This window comes from Nerophis ophidion, linkage group LG01 (genome assembly GCF_033978795.1).
Source record: "Nerophis ophidion isolate RoL-2023_Sa linkage group LG01, RoL_Noph_v1.0, whole genome shotgun sequence".
In the NCBI taxonomy this organism is placed as follows: domain Eukaryota; kingdom Metazoa; phylum Chordata; class Actinopteri; order Syngnathiformes; family Syngnathidae; genus Nerophis; species Nerophis ophidion.
The window spans coordinates 73,924,590-73,941,571 of NC_084611.1; the positions used below are offsets into that span (position 1 = coordinate 73,924,590).

General features: G+C 40.5%; 1 protein-coding gene across 2 annotated transcripts in view; it reads right to left on the reverse strand.

Annotated features, from left to right (window-relative positions):
• Nucleotides 1-16,982, reverse strand: part of usp43a (ubiquitin specific peptidase 43a) — a 302,210-nt gene that overhangs the window by 102,663 nt on the left and 182,565 nt on the right. For both annotated transcript variants that reach the window (XM_061911002.1, XM_061911012.1), the window contains exon 8: nt 9,050-9,161. In XM_061911002.1, coding sequence (XP_061766986.1) covers nt 9,050-9,161 — 112 coding nt within the window. The remainder of the gene's footprint in view (nt 1-9,049; nt 9,162-16,982) is intronic.

Genomic DNA, 16,982 nt, shown 5'->3' on the forward strand with positions numbered 1-16,982 from the left:
CTCCGACAGCGATAAATAGAAAGGCGTTTAATTCGCCAAAATTCACCCATTTAGAGTTCGGAAATCGGTTAAAAAAATATATGCTCTTTTTTCTGCAACATCAAGTATATATTGACGCTTACATAGGTCTGGTGATAATGTTCCCCTTTAAATAATATTGGTACCGGAACCAAAATATTGGTATTGGAACAACACTAGTTTCTACGGTGTAGCAACTTTGTTAATTTAAGAGATTACACCGAGGAAGTACTTTGAGCGCCTTGCTCAAAGTGGTAAAGTAGTTACTGAGGTACTAAACAGCCTCTGAGTTGGCAAAAGTTACTGCCAGATTATAATTCATGCCTCGCACCTGTATTCTGATTTAAAAGTAGTGACTATCAGACGAGAAGTTGGTTTCTTTGAAATTCAAGCCATCATTGCAAGATGCTATTTTATCCTAGCATTTTTTACCTGATTTCTGTGCTAAACAGGAAGCATACGTCTTGTGCTGAATGATACAACCATCCCCTCAGTTGTCATCCCAGAAAAAGCGCACATTGTAAGTAACGGTTTTGTCGGTGGCTCTGTTTAGCACTAAGCTTCTAAAACATGTAGCGCATCCTCCTAATATCCAGGCTGAAAAATATAAGGTTCTGGATCATCATATGTCCCAAAGTAATCTTTGCTGGCTCCCATAAAGTCTGTCATGAGTTTTACCGTTAATTCTGGACTAATTTTTTCCTACACTTTGAACCCTGCAGCTTGTACGGCTAATTCATGGATTTTTCTTCATTGACGGCCATAATGCATCTGGGTTAAAAAAAACAAACAAGGAAAGACACTGAAAAGATGTGTTATTGTTTATGCAGTGGCGTCATCTTTTGGACGAGTTTGCTCACTGCAGGTGCTGCAGTGTCCTTCTGTTTAAAGCGTTCAACCAGAAGTACAAGTGCTGTTCTAGTCATCCATAGCATTTCTTTACATATAAATTCTCCATACATCACTTCAAGCATTGTTTCTTAAGTCCTACAATATAACTAAAACTACTAATACTTACTAAACTGTCCCATGTGTGAGGTCTGTGGGAGTGTTTTGATGCATGTTTGTACCTGCTACTGTTATGTAATCAAGCTAGCATCGTCAGCATTAGCTAATATGCTAACAAGTTTACGAGCGTTAATATTATTAACCTACGTTGGCATTATTTTAGTTTTGTTTCAGTTTCAGAAATTCCTCAGTAGATTCACCAAAAGGTCACCGTGGAGGTACTGAGCCTGCTTCCGCAGCTCGTGGGTCAATGATGATGACTTCTGTTTTGTTTGATCCACCGTTTTACTGCCGTGTTACAGGCAAGGTATGCAAATAGAAATTTACAAAACATTGTATGTGTAAATAACACATTTTGCAACGTATATATATTTTTTCACATTTTATTATTTCATAATACCTATTTTTTTGTGATTGACAAAAGTAACTTTCATTGCTATGAGCTCTGTAAAATCAATGTGCCCAGGAAAGACGTTTCTGTAATGCTTAAAATGACCAAATTACTTTAAAAATTACATGTTATCATGGATGTACCTGTTACTACATTGCGTGTAAATTTACAGTATTATTGGATGTTTTTAGAGGGCTTTATAGGTGGAATAGATTGTATCCTCGTTACTTAAATTGTTAGCTGCCTCTTACTCATATTTTTTTTCCTATTTAGAATGCACAGATTTAGAATGTTTTTTTTGCTTTTAACAATCCCATTCTATTTTCTAACTCTTGTTTTTGTAGAAGTTAACTCAGGGAGAAATACACAAGGTCTCCAATTTGTCTGTAATGTCCTGTACCTGTACAAATGGCAATACACGACTACTCTAAAAAGAAAAGATATGTGTCCTGGTGTCGCATACAGATTGGGAATAATGAGCAAAAAAGCGCAGTTGCCCTTTAAATGACGGCTGTTTGATAGGTTTCTAAGGCTAGGGTGTCAAACACACGGCCCACGAAAATATAAAAATGAGATGCATTTTTTTTTTATCAAATAAACCTCTGTTCATCACAATGGCAATTGAAGTGTCACCCATGTCATACATGACAGTGTTTAAAGATGACGTATCAACTGACTTTAAATGCCCACTGAATTGGCTGCCGCTACGCCATTTAGCACAGGTCCAAGCAATCAGCTGCTCCTGTTGTTATGGATTTTCATCGTGAATTATCCACTCAACTGATAAAACAAGGAAATGGTAACAAGCAAAGTCAACTTGACCATCATCTTTGTAGTTAGAGTTCATGCAACGCTTGCAATTAGTTGACTGCACAATGTGCACCCTGAACTCCATTGTAAAAATGTGTGTTTTTATATTTGTTGTGTTTGTTCAATATCATTGTATGCTTAAATCTACCATGTTCACATTAATTAAGTTTGTACTTACGTCACCTTGATTTTGGCTATTATGGTGTTATTTTGATAATTGTTTTTTTTTTAATTATAATTATGATATTTAAATGATAGGGCTTATCTCAATGTTTTTCCTTAGCCTTGAATTAACACGTGATACATATAATCACAGCAGTATGATGATTCTATGTGTCTACAATAAAACATTCTTGTTCATACTGCATTAATACAAGCTCATTTTAAACTTTCATGCAGAGAAGGAAATCACAACTAAAAAAAAAAAACACTATTTTTTTCATACGGTGTTGATCTGGAAATGTTCGCCTCGGCATTTTGATGGTGTGGCCAACAGAGATGTTGACATGCGGAGTAAGCACTATTCATTCTCCAGCAGGTGAATTTTTATATGAACCAACATATTAGCAGTAATGCTACTTTTTATAGCAACACTTTTGCCCCACCCTTCACAAATTACGGTTGTCTGTTTGACATATTCCCCCTTGAAGCCAAACCACCGCCAGACGATGGACCGACCCCCTGTTGTTTTTCTTGGGAATTAATTTTTCCTTCATTTGTTACCAGATTCACACCTTCTTTCTCTCGTATTACCACTCGCACGGCTCAGCTAGCACCACAGCTAACGTTACCCATGCTGCTACCTCTCTGCTCCGCGAGGGCTTATACGTATGTGACGTCTGACGTAACAGTATGTGACGTATGTAAAAAGGTGCGCTTGCTGTCTGTGAGAAGGAGAGACAAGAAAGAGCGTGAAGAGCCTGTAGTGTAATGCCAGCAGCTATAAGCATCTGCGTGAGAATGTATACTCGAATAGAGACAAACCTGAGATATATAGAGTATATCGATATAACCGCCCAGTCCTAAATGATGATAAGTTAATGTTTTGTGGCAGTTTCGGGTGTCACCAATGTGTCGGTTTGAGGAAACACTCGATTAGTTTTCCAAACACTTTTGATGGTGAACTGCCAACATGAGCATCCTTAACAGTGCTTAAAGTTTAATGGCTTTGTAAATACACTGAGACAAGGTCGAAGTTGTGTTCTTCATGATGTTTTTGAATCTGCACCAATTCTTTCCTCAGAATTTTGCCAAGAGGATTATTCGTAACATGTACATTTTCAGAATGTGCTTGTTCTATTTTTGGCCAAAGACAAAAAACAACAACCTGAAGTTGTCTTTATTTTAAAAATGTAATGCCATGTTTTTACCAGTCTGGCCGACATGGGAGTAGCTTTTCCTCAACGCGGCCCCTGAGCTAAAATGAGTTTGACAACCCTACTCTAAGGTAATATGTCAAGGTATTCAAACAGATTTATTAAACAGGCAAATGTTTATTTTATTATATACTTACATTTTTTTTACCTATTTGGGATTCAGTACCCTTCATTTGTATCCTTGTTGGTGTAAAGAGTCCCCTTTTTTTTAACCAACAAAACATTCCTGCAGGAATGTATTGTTGGTACTGTAAGGGTGGCCCCATGATCCTCGACAGATATTGGAACATAGAATAGCTCGATTAAAGGAGGAAGAACTTGTTTTCCATTCGCGCAATCTACATGTGCAATGTTATTTCACGCTTTAAAAAGTCGGACCTAATTAAGGTTGCGCATGATTAAGCTAGCCGTGACCCTAGGATGCAGAGACAGAAGGCGATGTGCGGATAAAAGAGTTTCATCGAATAATAACAAAAGGTTGCAAACAGCAGGTCAGTACAGTACAGAGTGTGCAGTGGTATTGATGCATGCAACAGTGACAAAATACAATAACTCAACGACCGAAGGAACTTAAATTAGCCTAACTACTAACTGAAAACAGTTGCGCTTGGAAGGAAAATAACAAAAATCTTCCTCCAAACACGACGAGTTGAGTTTATACCAAAAAGTTCTATTTTGGTTTCATCTGACCACATGACATTCTCCCAATCCTCTGCTGTATCATCCATGTATCCATTTTGGTATAAACTCAACTTGTCGTGTTTGGAGGAAGAAGAATACTGAGTTGCATCCCAAGAACACCATACCTACTGTGAAGCATGGGGGTGGAAACATAATGCTTTGGGGCTGTTTTTCTGCTAAGGGGACAGGACAACTGATCCGTGTTAAGGAAAGAATGAATGGGGCCATGTATCGTGAGATTTTGAGCCATCAGTGAGAGGTTTTGAATGGTTGACCAAATACTTATTTTCCACCATAATTTACAAATAAATTCTTTAAAATTCCTACAATGTGGATACCTGGATTTTTTTTTTCACATTCTGTCACTCACAGTTGAAGTGTACCTATGATGAAAATGACCTCTGTCATCATTTTAAGTGGGAGAACTTGCACAATCGGTGGCTGACTAAATACTTTTTTTGCCCCACTGTATTTGCTTTGAAGGTGATATTTTCTTCTTTGAATTGAAGCACTTAATGTGGTGTATTCAGGCTCAATTGAACAAATATGATCAATTCACAGCCCTGTGATGCAGTGGCGACTTGTCCAGGGTGTAAACGCCTTCTGCCCGTATGCAGCTGAGATAGGCTCCAGCACCCCCCACGACCCCAAAAGGGACAAGCGGTAGGATAAGTTCATAAAAAGCAGCAATTGTGTCAATATGACAACATGCAGGCGATAACAAGCGCTCACAAGTGAGCTTTGCGACCATCCACTCAATGAAGTAAAATTGTAGTTATTAATCAAATGTGCAGAAGCTCTCGAAGGCATAACCCATCGAAAGAGCGCAACACATCTAATTACACTATTTTCTTTTATTGATCATAAATAACAACGGGTGTTGAATCCCATCTTGAGCTGTTTAATCAACCATGCGTTAGACACAGATAACTTACAGTACATAAGCACACAATTAAGTATGTGCTAGAGCTGGGCGTATTGATACCAAGTATCGATAGTATCGATACTTATTGAGTATCGGTATCATATCGATACTGGCGTGATGGTATCGATACTACACCAAATTAAGCGAATCACTCCGATTTAAAAAAAATGTGAGCGCAGCGTTCCTCACCACTCCACCCTCCTCCCTAATGATGGGTCGCGAAGGAGATTTAAAAACACTTAAAAATTCATCTTCAACCCAAAATAAAATAAAATAAATACAATTAACCTGACGCTTGGTGCGTTCGCGCACACACATCAGTATAATTCGCTCCGAGGTTCACTCGGACACGCACACACACACGCGTGCGTTTCCAGTGCGACTTAATGTCTTGGTTGTAAACTGTAAAGTACCCCGCCTTAAGCCCGATGGTAGCTGAGATAGGCGCCAGCGACCCCCGCCACCCCAAAAGGGAATAAGTGGTAGAAAATGGATGGATAAAATAAGTATAAGAATTTCTCAGTTCTTTTGTTTTGTGTTCATTTTTACAACTGTTTGATAACTAGTGTTTTCTTTTTTACTTAAGTTCTTGTGTGTTGTGAGGCGACTAGCCAAGTTCAGTATTTGTTTTCACCTTATTTGCACCACTTACTTTATTGTAATTGATATTATTACTTTTTTATTTGAATTTCTCAGTTCTTTTGTTTTGTGTTCATGTTTAGAACTTTGTTCAATAACAAGAGTTTTGTTATTTACTTTAAGTGTTTGTGTGTTTTGAGGCGACAAGCCAGGTTCAGTAGTTGTTTGCACCTTATTTGCATTATTTTATTGCTATTGATATTACTTTTGTAATAAATATTTTATATTTTGACTCAAATCGTTGTCCTGTGTTGTACTATTATCATAATCAATTAATAAAGGCAAAAGTACAAATTTGTTTTCCAAAAGCATTGATACCCTTAAGTCCCCCCCCCCCCCCCCCCCCCCATCAGATGACGACACTTCCGGTATCGGTATCGGCAATACTGGCCGGTATCGGATCGGTATAGATACCCAAATTTGCGATATCGCCCACCCCTACTATGTGCCCTCTGAGCTCTGGCGAAAACATTTCAGCTTTAAATTAAAAAGTAGTACGGACTAAAAACACATTCCATTCAACGCAAAGGTTTCCTCCACGGTTCATTGTCACGAAGTTTCACCTTGTCTCTGTTTACAACCTCTTGGTGTACTTTTATGTAAAGTATGAATTATGCTGCAACGCTGTGCCGTGCTGTGTTAACAATGGAACACAATCTGGCAGACCTTCAAAGCTTAACTAACTGTACAGGCGAGGTTTTTTACAACTGCCATGAAAGAGTAAAAAGAAGTCAACTGCTGTTAGCAACAAAACATATTAACCTTTGAACTTGGACAGTACTTGGATAATATGTGGCCAGGACAGCAACTTGGATACCCAACTTGCATATAAAAACGGTACAGATACTCAATAGTACTCATTTGTAGTACTTTTGTGGGTGTTCAAAAGTGTTGATTGTGAACAAAATAAAAAAATACAATTTTTTTTTTAAATTTAAAGGCCTACTGAAACCCACTACTACCAACCACACAGTCTGATTCTGAGTCTATATATCAATGATTAAATCTTAACACAACAACACATGCCAATACGGCTGGTTTAGTTTGCTAAATTACAATTTTAAATTTCCCGCGGCGTTTCCTGTTGAAAACGTCGCAGAATGATGACGCGTGTTTGTGACGTTATTGGTTGGGGGGACATATTAGCTCAGCACCATTTACGGCTAAAAGTCGTCTCTTTTCATCGCATATTTACACAGTATTTTGGACATCTGTGTTGCTGAAACTTTTGCAATTTTTTCAATTAATAATGGATACTATAAAGAACAATGCTGTTGGTGGAAAGCGGTGTATTGCAGCTGCCTTTAGCATCGAAACACAGCCGGTGTTTCTTTGTTTGTTGTGAAGCTTTAAAGGGGAACATTATCACAATTTCAAAAGGGTTAAAAACAATAAAAATCAGTTCCCAGTGGCTTGTTGTATTTTTTTTATTTTTTTTTTAATTTTACCGGTCCCGGAATATCCCTAAATAAAGCTTTAAAGTGCCTTATTTTCGCTATCTTCGAAACCACTATCCATTTCCCTGTGACGTCATACAGGGCTGCCAATACAAACAACATGGCGGTTACCACAGCAAGATATAGCGACATTAGCTCGGATTCAGACTCGGATTTCAGTGGCTTAAGCGATTCAACAGATTACGCATGTATTGAAACGGATGGTTGGAGTATGGAGGCAGATAGCGAAAACAAAATTGAAGAAGAAATTAAAGCTATTGAGCGAATAGCTATTGACGATATTCGGCCATAGCGTGGGTGTACCTAATGAGGTGGCACATAGCATGGCTGCCTTATTAGCATCGCCGGTAAAATGTGCGGACCAAACGATCAGGACTTTCGCATCTTGTGACACTGGAGCAACTTAAATCCGTCGATTGGTAAGTGTTTGTTTCCCGTTAAATTTGGGTATCTAGTTTCAAATGTACATACAGCTAACGTAAATAGCATGTTAGCATCGATTAGCATAGCATGTTAGCATCGATTAGCTGGCAATCATGCCGTGACCAAATATGTCTGATTAGCACATAAGTCAACAACATCAACAAAACTCACCTTTGTGATTTCGTTGACTTAATCGTTGCAAATGCATCTGCAGGTTATCCATACATCTCTGTGCCATGTCTGCCTTAGCATCGCCGGTCAAATGTGAAAACACTCTGGTACATTCAATGGGGGTCTGGCGGCAGATTTCTTGCCAGTGGTGCAACTTGAATCCCTCCCTGTTAGTGATGTTACACCCTCCGACAACACACCGACGAGGCATGATGTCTCCAAGGTTCCAAAAAATAGTCGAAAAAATGGAAAATAACAGGGCTGAAACCCGGTGTTTGTAATGTGAAAATGAATATGGCGGATGTGTTACCTCGGTGACGTCACGTTCTGACATCATCGCTAAAAGACCAATAAACAGAAAGGCGTTTAATTTGCCAAAATTTACCCATTTAGAGTTCGGAAATCGGTTACAAAAAATGCATCGTGTTTTTTCTGCAACATCAAGGTATATATTGACGCGTGCATAGGTTTGGTGATAATGTTCCCCTTTAACACAGAGCGGTCAAGCGAACATGTTTCTCCACGTCAACCAGCATGTTTTTGGATCGGAAAAAAGACTGAATACAAGAAAGGGTAATAACAAAGAGAACAACTCCTTAGTTTTTAATCCCTGCAATTGTTTTGTACACTGGAAGAGAAGTTGTGAGGGAGAGAGAGACAGGCTTATTGGGAGGAGGACGTCTCAATAACGAGACCACTATGCTGCCCAGATACCGCTTTCTTTGTAGAAGATACTTCCACGTGTTCAAGGATACCGACTTCATCCTTGATGATGATCACAGCGTTTATTTGGTGTCCCCAGAATTTTCTGCTTAATGCTTTCGAGACATAATGAAATGCAAAACGTTAACGAATAAGTGACGAGTAACTAGTTTTCGAGCAAACCTAGTGTTTATACAACAAAAATTACAGTTTTAATTCATTCATGGCAGCGCGTTCTCAACCAGGGAACATCCCAACCTCGCAAGCACAGGATTATATGCCCTTTGAACCCTTCAATTTCAAAAAGGTACATTGTGCTTCCACTCCCATCATTCCTTGTGGTGAAAAATGTGTTTGAAACTAAATAGTTCAAGTTCCAAGACATCCTACTACTAATTGAAAAATCCCTCGCACCAATTTTATGGACCCATGAAGTGAGAACCCTTACCTGAGCCTGGGCTCTGTTCAGCATCAGATAATAGAGCTTGCTCAGGATACTTTGCTGCAGATGCTCCCAAGAGATGTTCCTGTCTTCGACCATGATGAATGGCGGCCCAAATCTACAGAGATTTTGGAAAAAAAAAAAAATGTATTTTTTTTTTGTTTTGTTTTAAATCCCCAAGGGAACATGTTGCTGCAAAATCCAGCGGGCATCTGACCACCTGATGAAGTGCTATTGGCCCCTGAGCATGTGTACAGTAAGCATGGAGAGTAAATGGGGCCATTTACTGTGTGATGCCTGTAACATTATCAAGGGAAAATTGGCACTAATCTGCATTCAATTGCCTTATTTTTCAGACTATAAGGCGCACTTAAAATCCCTTAATTTTCTCAAAAATCGACAGTGCGCCTTATAATCCAGTGCATCTAATGTACAGTATAATTCTGGTTGTGCTTACCAACCTTGAAGCAATTATGTGGTAAATGGTGTAATAATAAGTGTGACCAGTAGATGGAAGTCACACATAGGAGATATGTGTAGACTGCAATATGACTCCAGTAAACAACACCAAAACATTAAATGTTGCTTTGAAAATAAAGAACATTACACACGGCATTCAAAAATCCGTCAAAATGTTTTAGTAAGGCTTTGAAAATGCAGCTTTTGATGGATTGTCGGCCCATTGCGGCTACTATAGTCAGAGATAGAAGTATTACTATGGTGTGTGTATAAGGACCGCAAAATAGCAGACCTATTATCTGGCATTTTATTTCACAATATTATGCAAAACAGGTATCCGCTGATGTGTATTTGAGATCTGCATAAGTCCTGAAAATTCGCGCAAGTCCGCCACTGTAGTCCGTGGCGATGCTGTAGTCGATAAGCTTTTTCTTTCTCACCATCTTCTTGCTATGGGACATTCACCCTCGGCTGTTGCATTTTTAATATAAAGTAGCGTAAATTTCTAACTTATAGCTCGCTATGGAAGCGCTAAAAACTACCAGTGTAGTGGGTTTACATTAATTACCCACGGAACTTTAGTTATTTGAGAGTTCCGGTCGGATGTTTTTTCACGGGACACATTTCCGGCGTTGTTGCACTGGTGAGCCACAGATGAGGAGATGCTGCTCTGTTGTTGATTGAAGTAAAGTGAATGTCATTAAAACAGTAAAGTTAAAGTTAAAGTACCAATGATTGTCACACACACACTAGGTGTGGTGAAATGTGTCCTCTGCATTTGACCCATCCCCTTAATCACTCCCTGTGAAGTGAGGGGAGCAGTGGGCAGCAGCGGTGCCGCGCCCGGGAATCATCGATGGTGATTTAATCCCCGATTCCAACCCTTGATGCTGAGTGCCAAGCAGGGATGCAATAGGTCCCATTTTTTTATAGTCTTTGGTATGACTCGGCCGGGGTTTGAACTCCAACCTACCGATCTCAGGGCGGACGCTCTAACCACTAGGCAACTGAGTAGGTTAGTAAGCTCCATCTTTTGACACTTCTTCCAGACCCGTCCTTGCATGGTACACCGCTACAACAAAGATGACGGGGGGAGAAGACGCTGTCGAAGGTGAGCCACGTAAATAAGACGGCTTGAAGATGATCTGTAAATCATAATCTATGCGACATTTTAACCAAAGAACCACCATTACATGTTATGTAGACCACAAGGAAGTGTTTTCCATTTAGAAAGAAATGATAATATGACCCCATTAATGCGCCTTATTATGAGTGGTAAAGGTGGCCGACCTCTGATACCGGGCGGGTACGGTCCTGATAAAATGTTGGTTTGGGTGGACGGCGGGTGGATGACAACTTTGGAGATGCGGATGCGGATGATATAATTGCCGATCCGCGCATCTCTAATACATACTTACATATATACATACATAAACTGTATATGCATGCATATTTATACATACATATATAAATATATATATATATATATATATATATATATATACATATATATATATATATATATATATACATATATATATATATATATACACAAACCGTTTGTATATACATATATACACACACACACACACACACACACACACACACACACACACACACACACACAGTTCCTCCTTTGATGCATAAAACATATTTTATCTACAAAAAAAAGTATTTTTAGTTTTGGCAACATATCCTGGGGTTATGTCAACATGAATTTAGAAATGGCGTCTAATTTATGGGTGCCTGCAAGAACTGCTTGTCATGGACGGTGCCTTTGAATGACACTGTCACGCTCATTTGGCGTGCACTTCTCATCACTTTGATGTTTGGAGGTAACGTTAGTACTTTGTTGCATAGCGGGTGAAGAGGAAGACCCTGCACGGAGTGGTGATTAATTGGGCTGGAGCTCCCTCACCTGGACACACTTTATGCCAGCAGAAGAAGGCCAATACTATTTCTATAGACCACACCCACCCACAACTCCATCTCCGAACCAATTCAGAACCGTTAGCTCCACCACTGACAAGCTGAGAACAAGAGCTGTGGTCATTATATCCACCTGTTGCACTCTCAGACCTTTTCAAATTACAAAGATATTGTTTGCAAAATTGGTATCTTTATTTATTTTTCAAGTGAGATATTTGCATATCTTATATTTTGTATCTATATTTCCATGGCTGCTAATCTTTTATTACAAAAAAGGCCTACTGAAACCCACTACTACCGACCACGCAGTCTGATAGTTTATATATCAATGATGAAATATTAACATTGCAACACATGCCAATACAACCAGTTTAGTTAACTAAATTACAATTATAAATTTCCCGCGGAGTTTCCTGTTGAAAACGTCGCGAAATGATGACGCGTATGATCACGCGTTTTTGTGACGTTATTGGTTGGAGGGGACATTTTAGCCAGCACCACTTGCGGCTAAAAGTCGTTTCTTTTCATCGCACTATCACACCGTATTCTGGACATCTGTGTTGCTGAATCTTTTGCAATTTGTTCAATTAATAATGGAGAAGTCAAAGTAGAAAGATGAAGATGGGAAGCTTTAGCCTTTAGCCACACAAACACATGGTGTTTCCTTGTTTAAAATTCCCGGAGGTGGAACTTCACTATTGATCCGAGCGGTCAAGCGAACATGGATCCCGACCACTTCTCCGGAAACCGGAAAGTTTCAGTGAGAAAATTGTGGTAAAAAGTCGCCTCTTACCGGAGATCAGCGGAGCTTGCGCCGTCCATGCAGCTGCCGTGACTTCCCTCAGAGACTGGCGTCAACACACCCGTTGACATACCCCTCCAACTATCAGGTACTATTTAACTCACTAAAACACTAGAAACACAATAGAAAGATAAGGGATTTCCCAGAATTATCCTAGTAAATTTGTCTAAAAACATCTGAATTGCTCCCAAAGCAATCAACTTTTTTTTTTTTTTTTTTGTATTTATTTATTTTTTTTAGTCCTTCACTATCAATATCCTCATCCACAAATGTTTCATCCTCGCTCAAATTAATGGGGAAATTGTCTTTTTCTCGGTCCGAATAGCTCTTGCTGCTGGAGGCTCACATTATAAACAATGTGAGGACATGAGGAGCCCTCACACCGGTGACGTCATCGTCTGCGACTTCCGGTAAAGGCAGGGCTTTTTTATTAGCGACCAAAAGTTGCAAACTTTGTCGTGGATGTTCTCTACTAAATCCTTTCAGCAAAAATATGGCAATATCTTGAAAAGATCAAGTATGACACATAGAATGGACCTGCTATCCACGTTTAAATAAGAAAATCTCGTTTCAGTAGGCCTTTAAAATTTATGTTGACAATTTAGCCGATTCTGATTCATTTTAACACTGTACTTTTCATGCCGTGATAAAGTGATATCAAATATTAAGCGTGTTCAAGTCGCTACTGAGGACTTTTTGGCGGCATGTTTGTCAGATTACCGTCGTTCGGTAAGTGTCAGAATTTTTAATCCAAACCAAAGTCTTTTTGGCACCAATTCCTCTTTCCATCTCTGCTCGTAGCACAATGCTGAATTGTTGAAATCCATATTAGCACCGGCTCTTAGCGTGAAGTTCTTTCCAAAAAGTTCTTTCCAAAGAGTTTTTCAGGATCTGTTGCCTTGGATCATGTCTTGCTTGTGTTTTGAGCATTATTCTTCCTTATGTTTGGTTTTTCGCGATCACGGCATCCCTTGTTTACGTTCGGTTGCTAGAAGCACACCTGCCCTAATTTTATGACTATGGTAAATGGGTTGTACTTGTATAGCGCTTGTCTACCTTATTTTAAGGAACTCAAAGCGTTTTGACATTATTTCTACGTTCACCCATTCACACACACACACATTCACACACTGATGGCGCGAGCTGCCATGCACGGCGCTAACCAGGACCCATCAGGAGCAAGGGTGAAGTGTCTTGCTCAAGGACACAACGGACTTGACTAGGATGGTAGAAGGTGGGGATTGAACCAGTAACCCTCAGATTGCTAGCACGGCCACTCTCCCAACTTCGCCACGCCGTCCACTAATGTTATAACTATTAGCCGCAGATGTATACGTTTGAGTTATTTACACAAAATAATCTGCGCCCCCCGCGACCCCAAAAGGGAATAAGCGGTAGAAAATGGATGGATGGATGGATTCTGTTTTCTGTACATGTCTATAACACGGCAGTAAAACAGCTGATCAAACAAAACAGACGTCATCGTCATGGACCCACGAGCTGCGGAAGCTAGCTCTCCAATCATTTGAAGAAACTTAATAACACAACGGTGACGTTGTGTTATTAACTGAAACCATACAAAAAGAATGCTATTGTAAGTTATGATAATAATGTAGTAATAATACTAAAAAAGAAACTCGTAAACGTGTCGGCAAATTAGCTCATGCTAACGATGTTAGCGTAATGACTATGGCTGCGAATCTTTGGGTGTCCCACGATTCGATTCAATATCGATTCTTGTGGTTGCGATTCGATTATAATTCGATTTTTTCGATTCAACGCGATTCTCGATTCAAAAACAATATTTTTCCAATTCAAAATGATTCTGTATTCATTCAATACATAGGATTTCAGCCGGATAAATATGTGTATTTATATCTGCACCCTATTGCTCTTTTATCCTGCACCACAATGAGCTCATGCAACAAAATGTTGTTCTTATCTGTACTGTAAAGTTCAAAATTGAATGAAAATAAAAAGGAAGCCTAAGTCTGTCGTCGGCGATCACTCGAAACGAGTATGACTGTCCTCCTGTTGGTGGGATTGCCTTCAGGAGAACGCTTGTGCGTGGAATCTTTTAAAGTGGGGAGACTGGTGCACAGACAACCACCACACTGTACTTGGCAAAGAGAAGGCCAAGGTCCAATGGCATGGAGACCAAGACAATCGGGGGCCCATCTTTGCTGCAGCCTTCTTCCGCCTTTGTGAATGTTGTGGCGTTTCTATGCAAACATCATCCGCCCACTCCGCCGTTGAGGTCTTTTCCGAAGAGGGAGACGCGCAGACTCCAACGTCACTTCTTTGCTGTGAGGAGCTGTATCCGGTGGCAAGGAAAACCCAGGACAACCGGCACTTCCTCACAGCTGCAGGAGGCTGCCGGAGCTCTGGTCTGTCGGAGGACCGCCTATGGTGCGCCTACCAGCACATGCTTTTCTCTCAGGGTGTGCTCCCCGAGCCTTTTGTCTTCACAGACTAACCCACAAGGCAGCGGGGGGTGTAAGTCTAAGAGTAATTACATCTTATCTAAAAACCTTGTCAAATGATATGGAAGTATGTGTTAAATACAATATTATCAAGGCTCATGGTCAGGCTGATTGCAAAAATAAATAGTCAAATAAACTTCAAAAGACGGAACTTGTAAAAACAGGTACGCAGTGCTAACGTAAATAGATTCTAACTAAATCAATGAAAAATAATAATAATGAACATGAGTCTAATTATACTGTCAACTAATTTGAATTGCAAATGAAAATACAGATTCGCCACTGAAGTCATCATTTTTGCACTTAAGAAACTTTACTATGTCTTTAGTTCCAGACTTTTTCTGTTTGTTTGATATGTGACGTCTCGGTGGCATCTTGGTGCCAATGGTGCTCTTCCAGGATGCAGTCGGGCAACGGACACAGCGTGGAGGTAAGAGATAATGATTTATTTAACTAACAAACAGACTAATAACAAAAACACTGGGTACCAAAAGACAAAAACAAAAAGCTAGTTAGCATAAGAGCTAGGGGAACAAATGGCGGCTAAGCACGGTAGCATTAGCGAATATATGACATGAAACAAGGAGGCTAAGCGCGGAGGCTATCGAGTCCAAACATCAAAATACAAACGTCACTGGTTGCGTGAAAGCAAACACTACGAGGCCAGGCCGAGAAAACGAAAAGAGCAGGTTATATAGAGTCTCTGATGAAAACAGGTGTGCGAATAAGCAGGTGAACAAATCAAGTCGCCATGGTGACAAAAAACAAATCAGGAAGTACACAAACAAACTCAAGACTCTAAGTGACAAGCGATCCGTGCCGCGGATCGCAACATGATATTTCCATCACTGCCACAAGTGGTATAAAAGTGTACCGTATTTTTCCGACTATAAGTCGCAGTTTTTTTCATAGTTTGGCCGTGGGTGCGACTTACACTCAGGAGCGACTTATGTGTGAAATTATTAACACATTACCATAAAATATCAAATAATATTACTTAGCTCATTCACATAAGAGACTAGACGTATAAGATTTCATGGGATTTAGCGATTAGGAGTGACAGATTGTTTGGTAAACGTATAGCATGTTCTATATGTTATAGTTATTTGAATGACTCTTACCATAATATGTTACGTTAACATACCAGGAACCTTCTCAGTTGGTTATTTATGTGTCATATAACGTACACTTATTCAGCCTGTTGTTCACTATTCTTTATTTATTTTAAATTGCCTTTCAAATGTCTATTCTTGGTGTTGGGTTTTATCAAATACATTTCCCCCAAAACTGCGACTTATACTCCGGTGCGACTTATATATGTTTTTTTCCTTCTTTATTATGCATTTTTGGCAGGTGCGACTTATACTCCAGAGCAGGGGTCAAGAACCTTTTTGGCTGAGAGAGCCAAGAAGCCATCCATCCATCCATCTTCTTCCGCTTATCCAAGGTTGGGTCGCGGGGTCAGCAGCCTAAGCAGGGACACCCAGACTTCCCTCTCCCCAGCCAATTCGTCTAGCTCTTCCCGGGGGATCCCGAGGCGTTCCCAGGCCAGCCGGGAGACATAGTCTTCCCAACGTGTCCTGGGTCTTCCCCGTGGCCTCCTACCAGTTGGACGTGCCCTAAACACCTCCCTAGGGAGGCGTTCTGGTGGCATCCTGACCAGATGCCCGAACCACCTCATCTGGCTCCTCTCGATGTGAAGGAGCAGCGGCTTTACTTTGAGTTCCTCCCGGATGGCAGAGCTTCTCACCCTATCTCTAAGGGAGAGCCCCGCCACACGGCGGAGGAAACTCATTTCGGCCGCTTGTACCCGTGATCTTATCCTTTCGGTCATGACCCAAAGCTCATGACCATAGGTGAGGATGGGAACGTAGATCGACCGGTAAATTGAGAGTTTTGCCTTCCGGCTCAGCTCCTTCTTCACCACAACGGATCGGTACAACGTCCGCATTACTGAAGACGCCGCACCGATCCGCCTGTCGATCTCACGATCCACTCTTCCCCCACTCGTGAACAAAACTCCTAGGTACTTGAACTCCTCCACTTGGGGAAGGGTCTCCTCCCCAACCCGGAGATGGCATTCCACCCTTTTCCGGGCGAGAACCATGGACTCGGACTTGGAGGTGCTGATTCTCATTCCGGTCGCTTCACACTCGGCTGCGAACCGATCCAGTGAGAGCTGAAGTTCCCGGTCAGATGAAGCCATCAGGACCACATCATGTGCAAAAAGCAGAGACCTAATCCTGCGGTCACCAAACCGGAATCC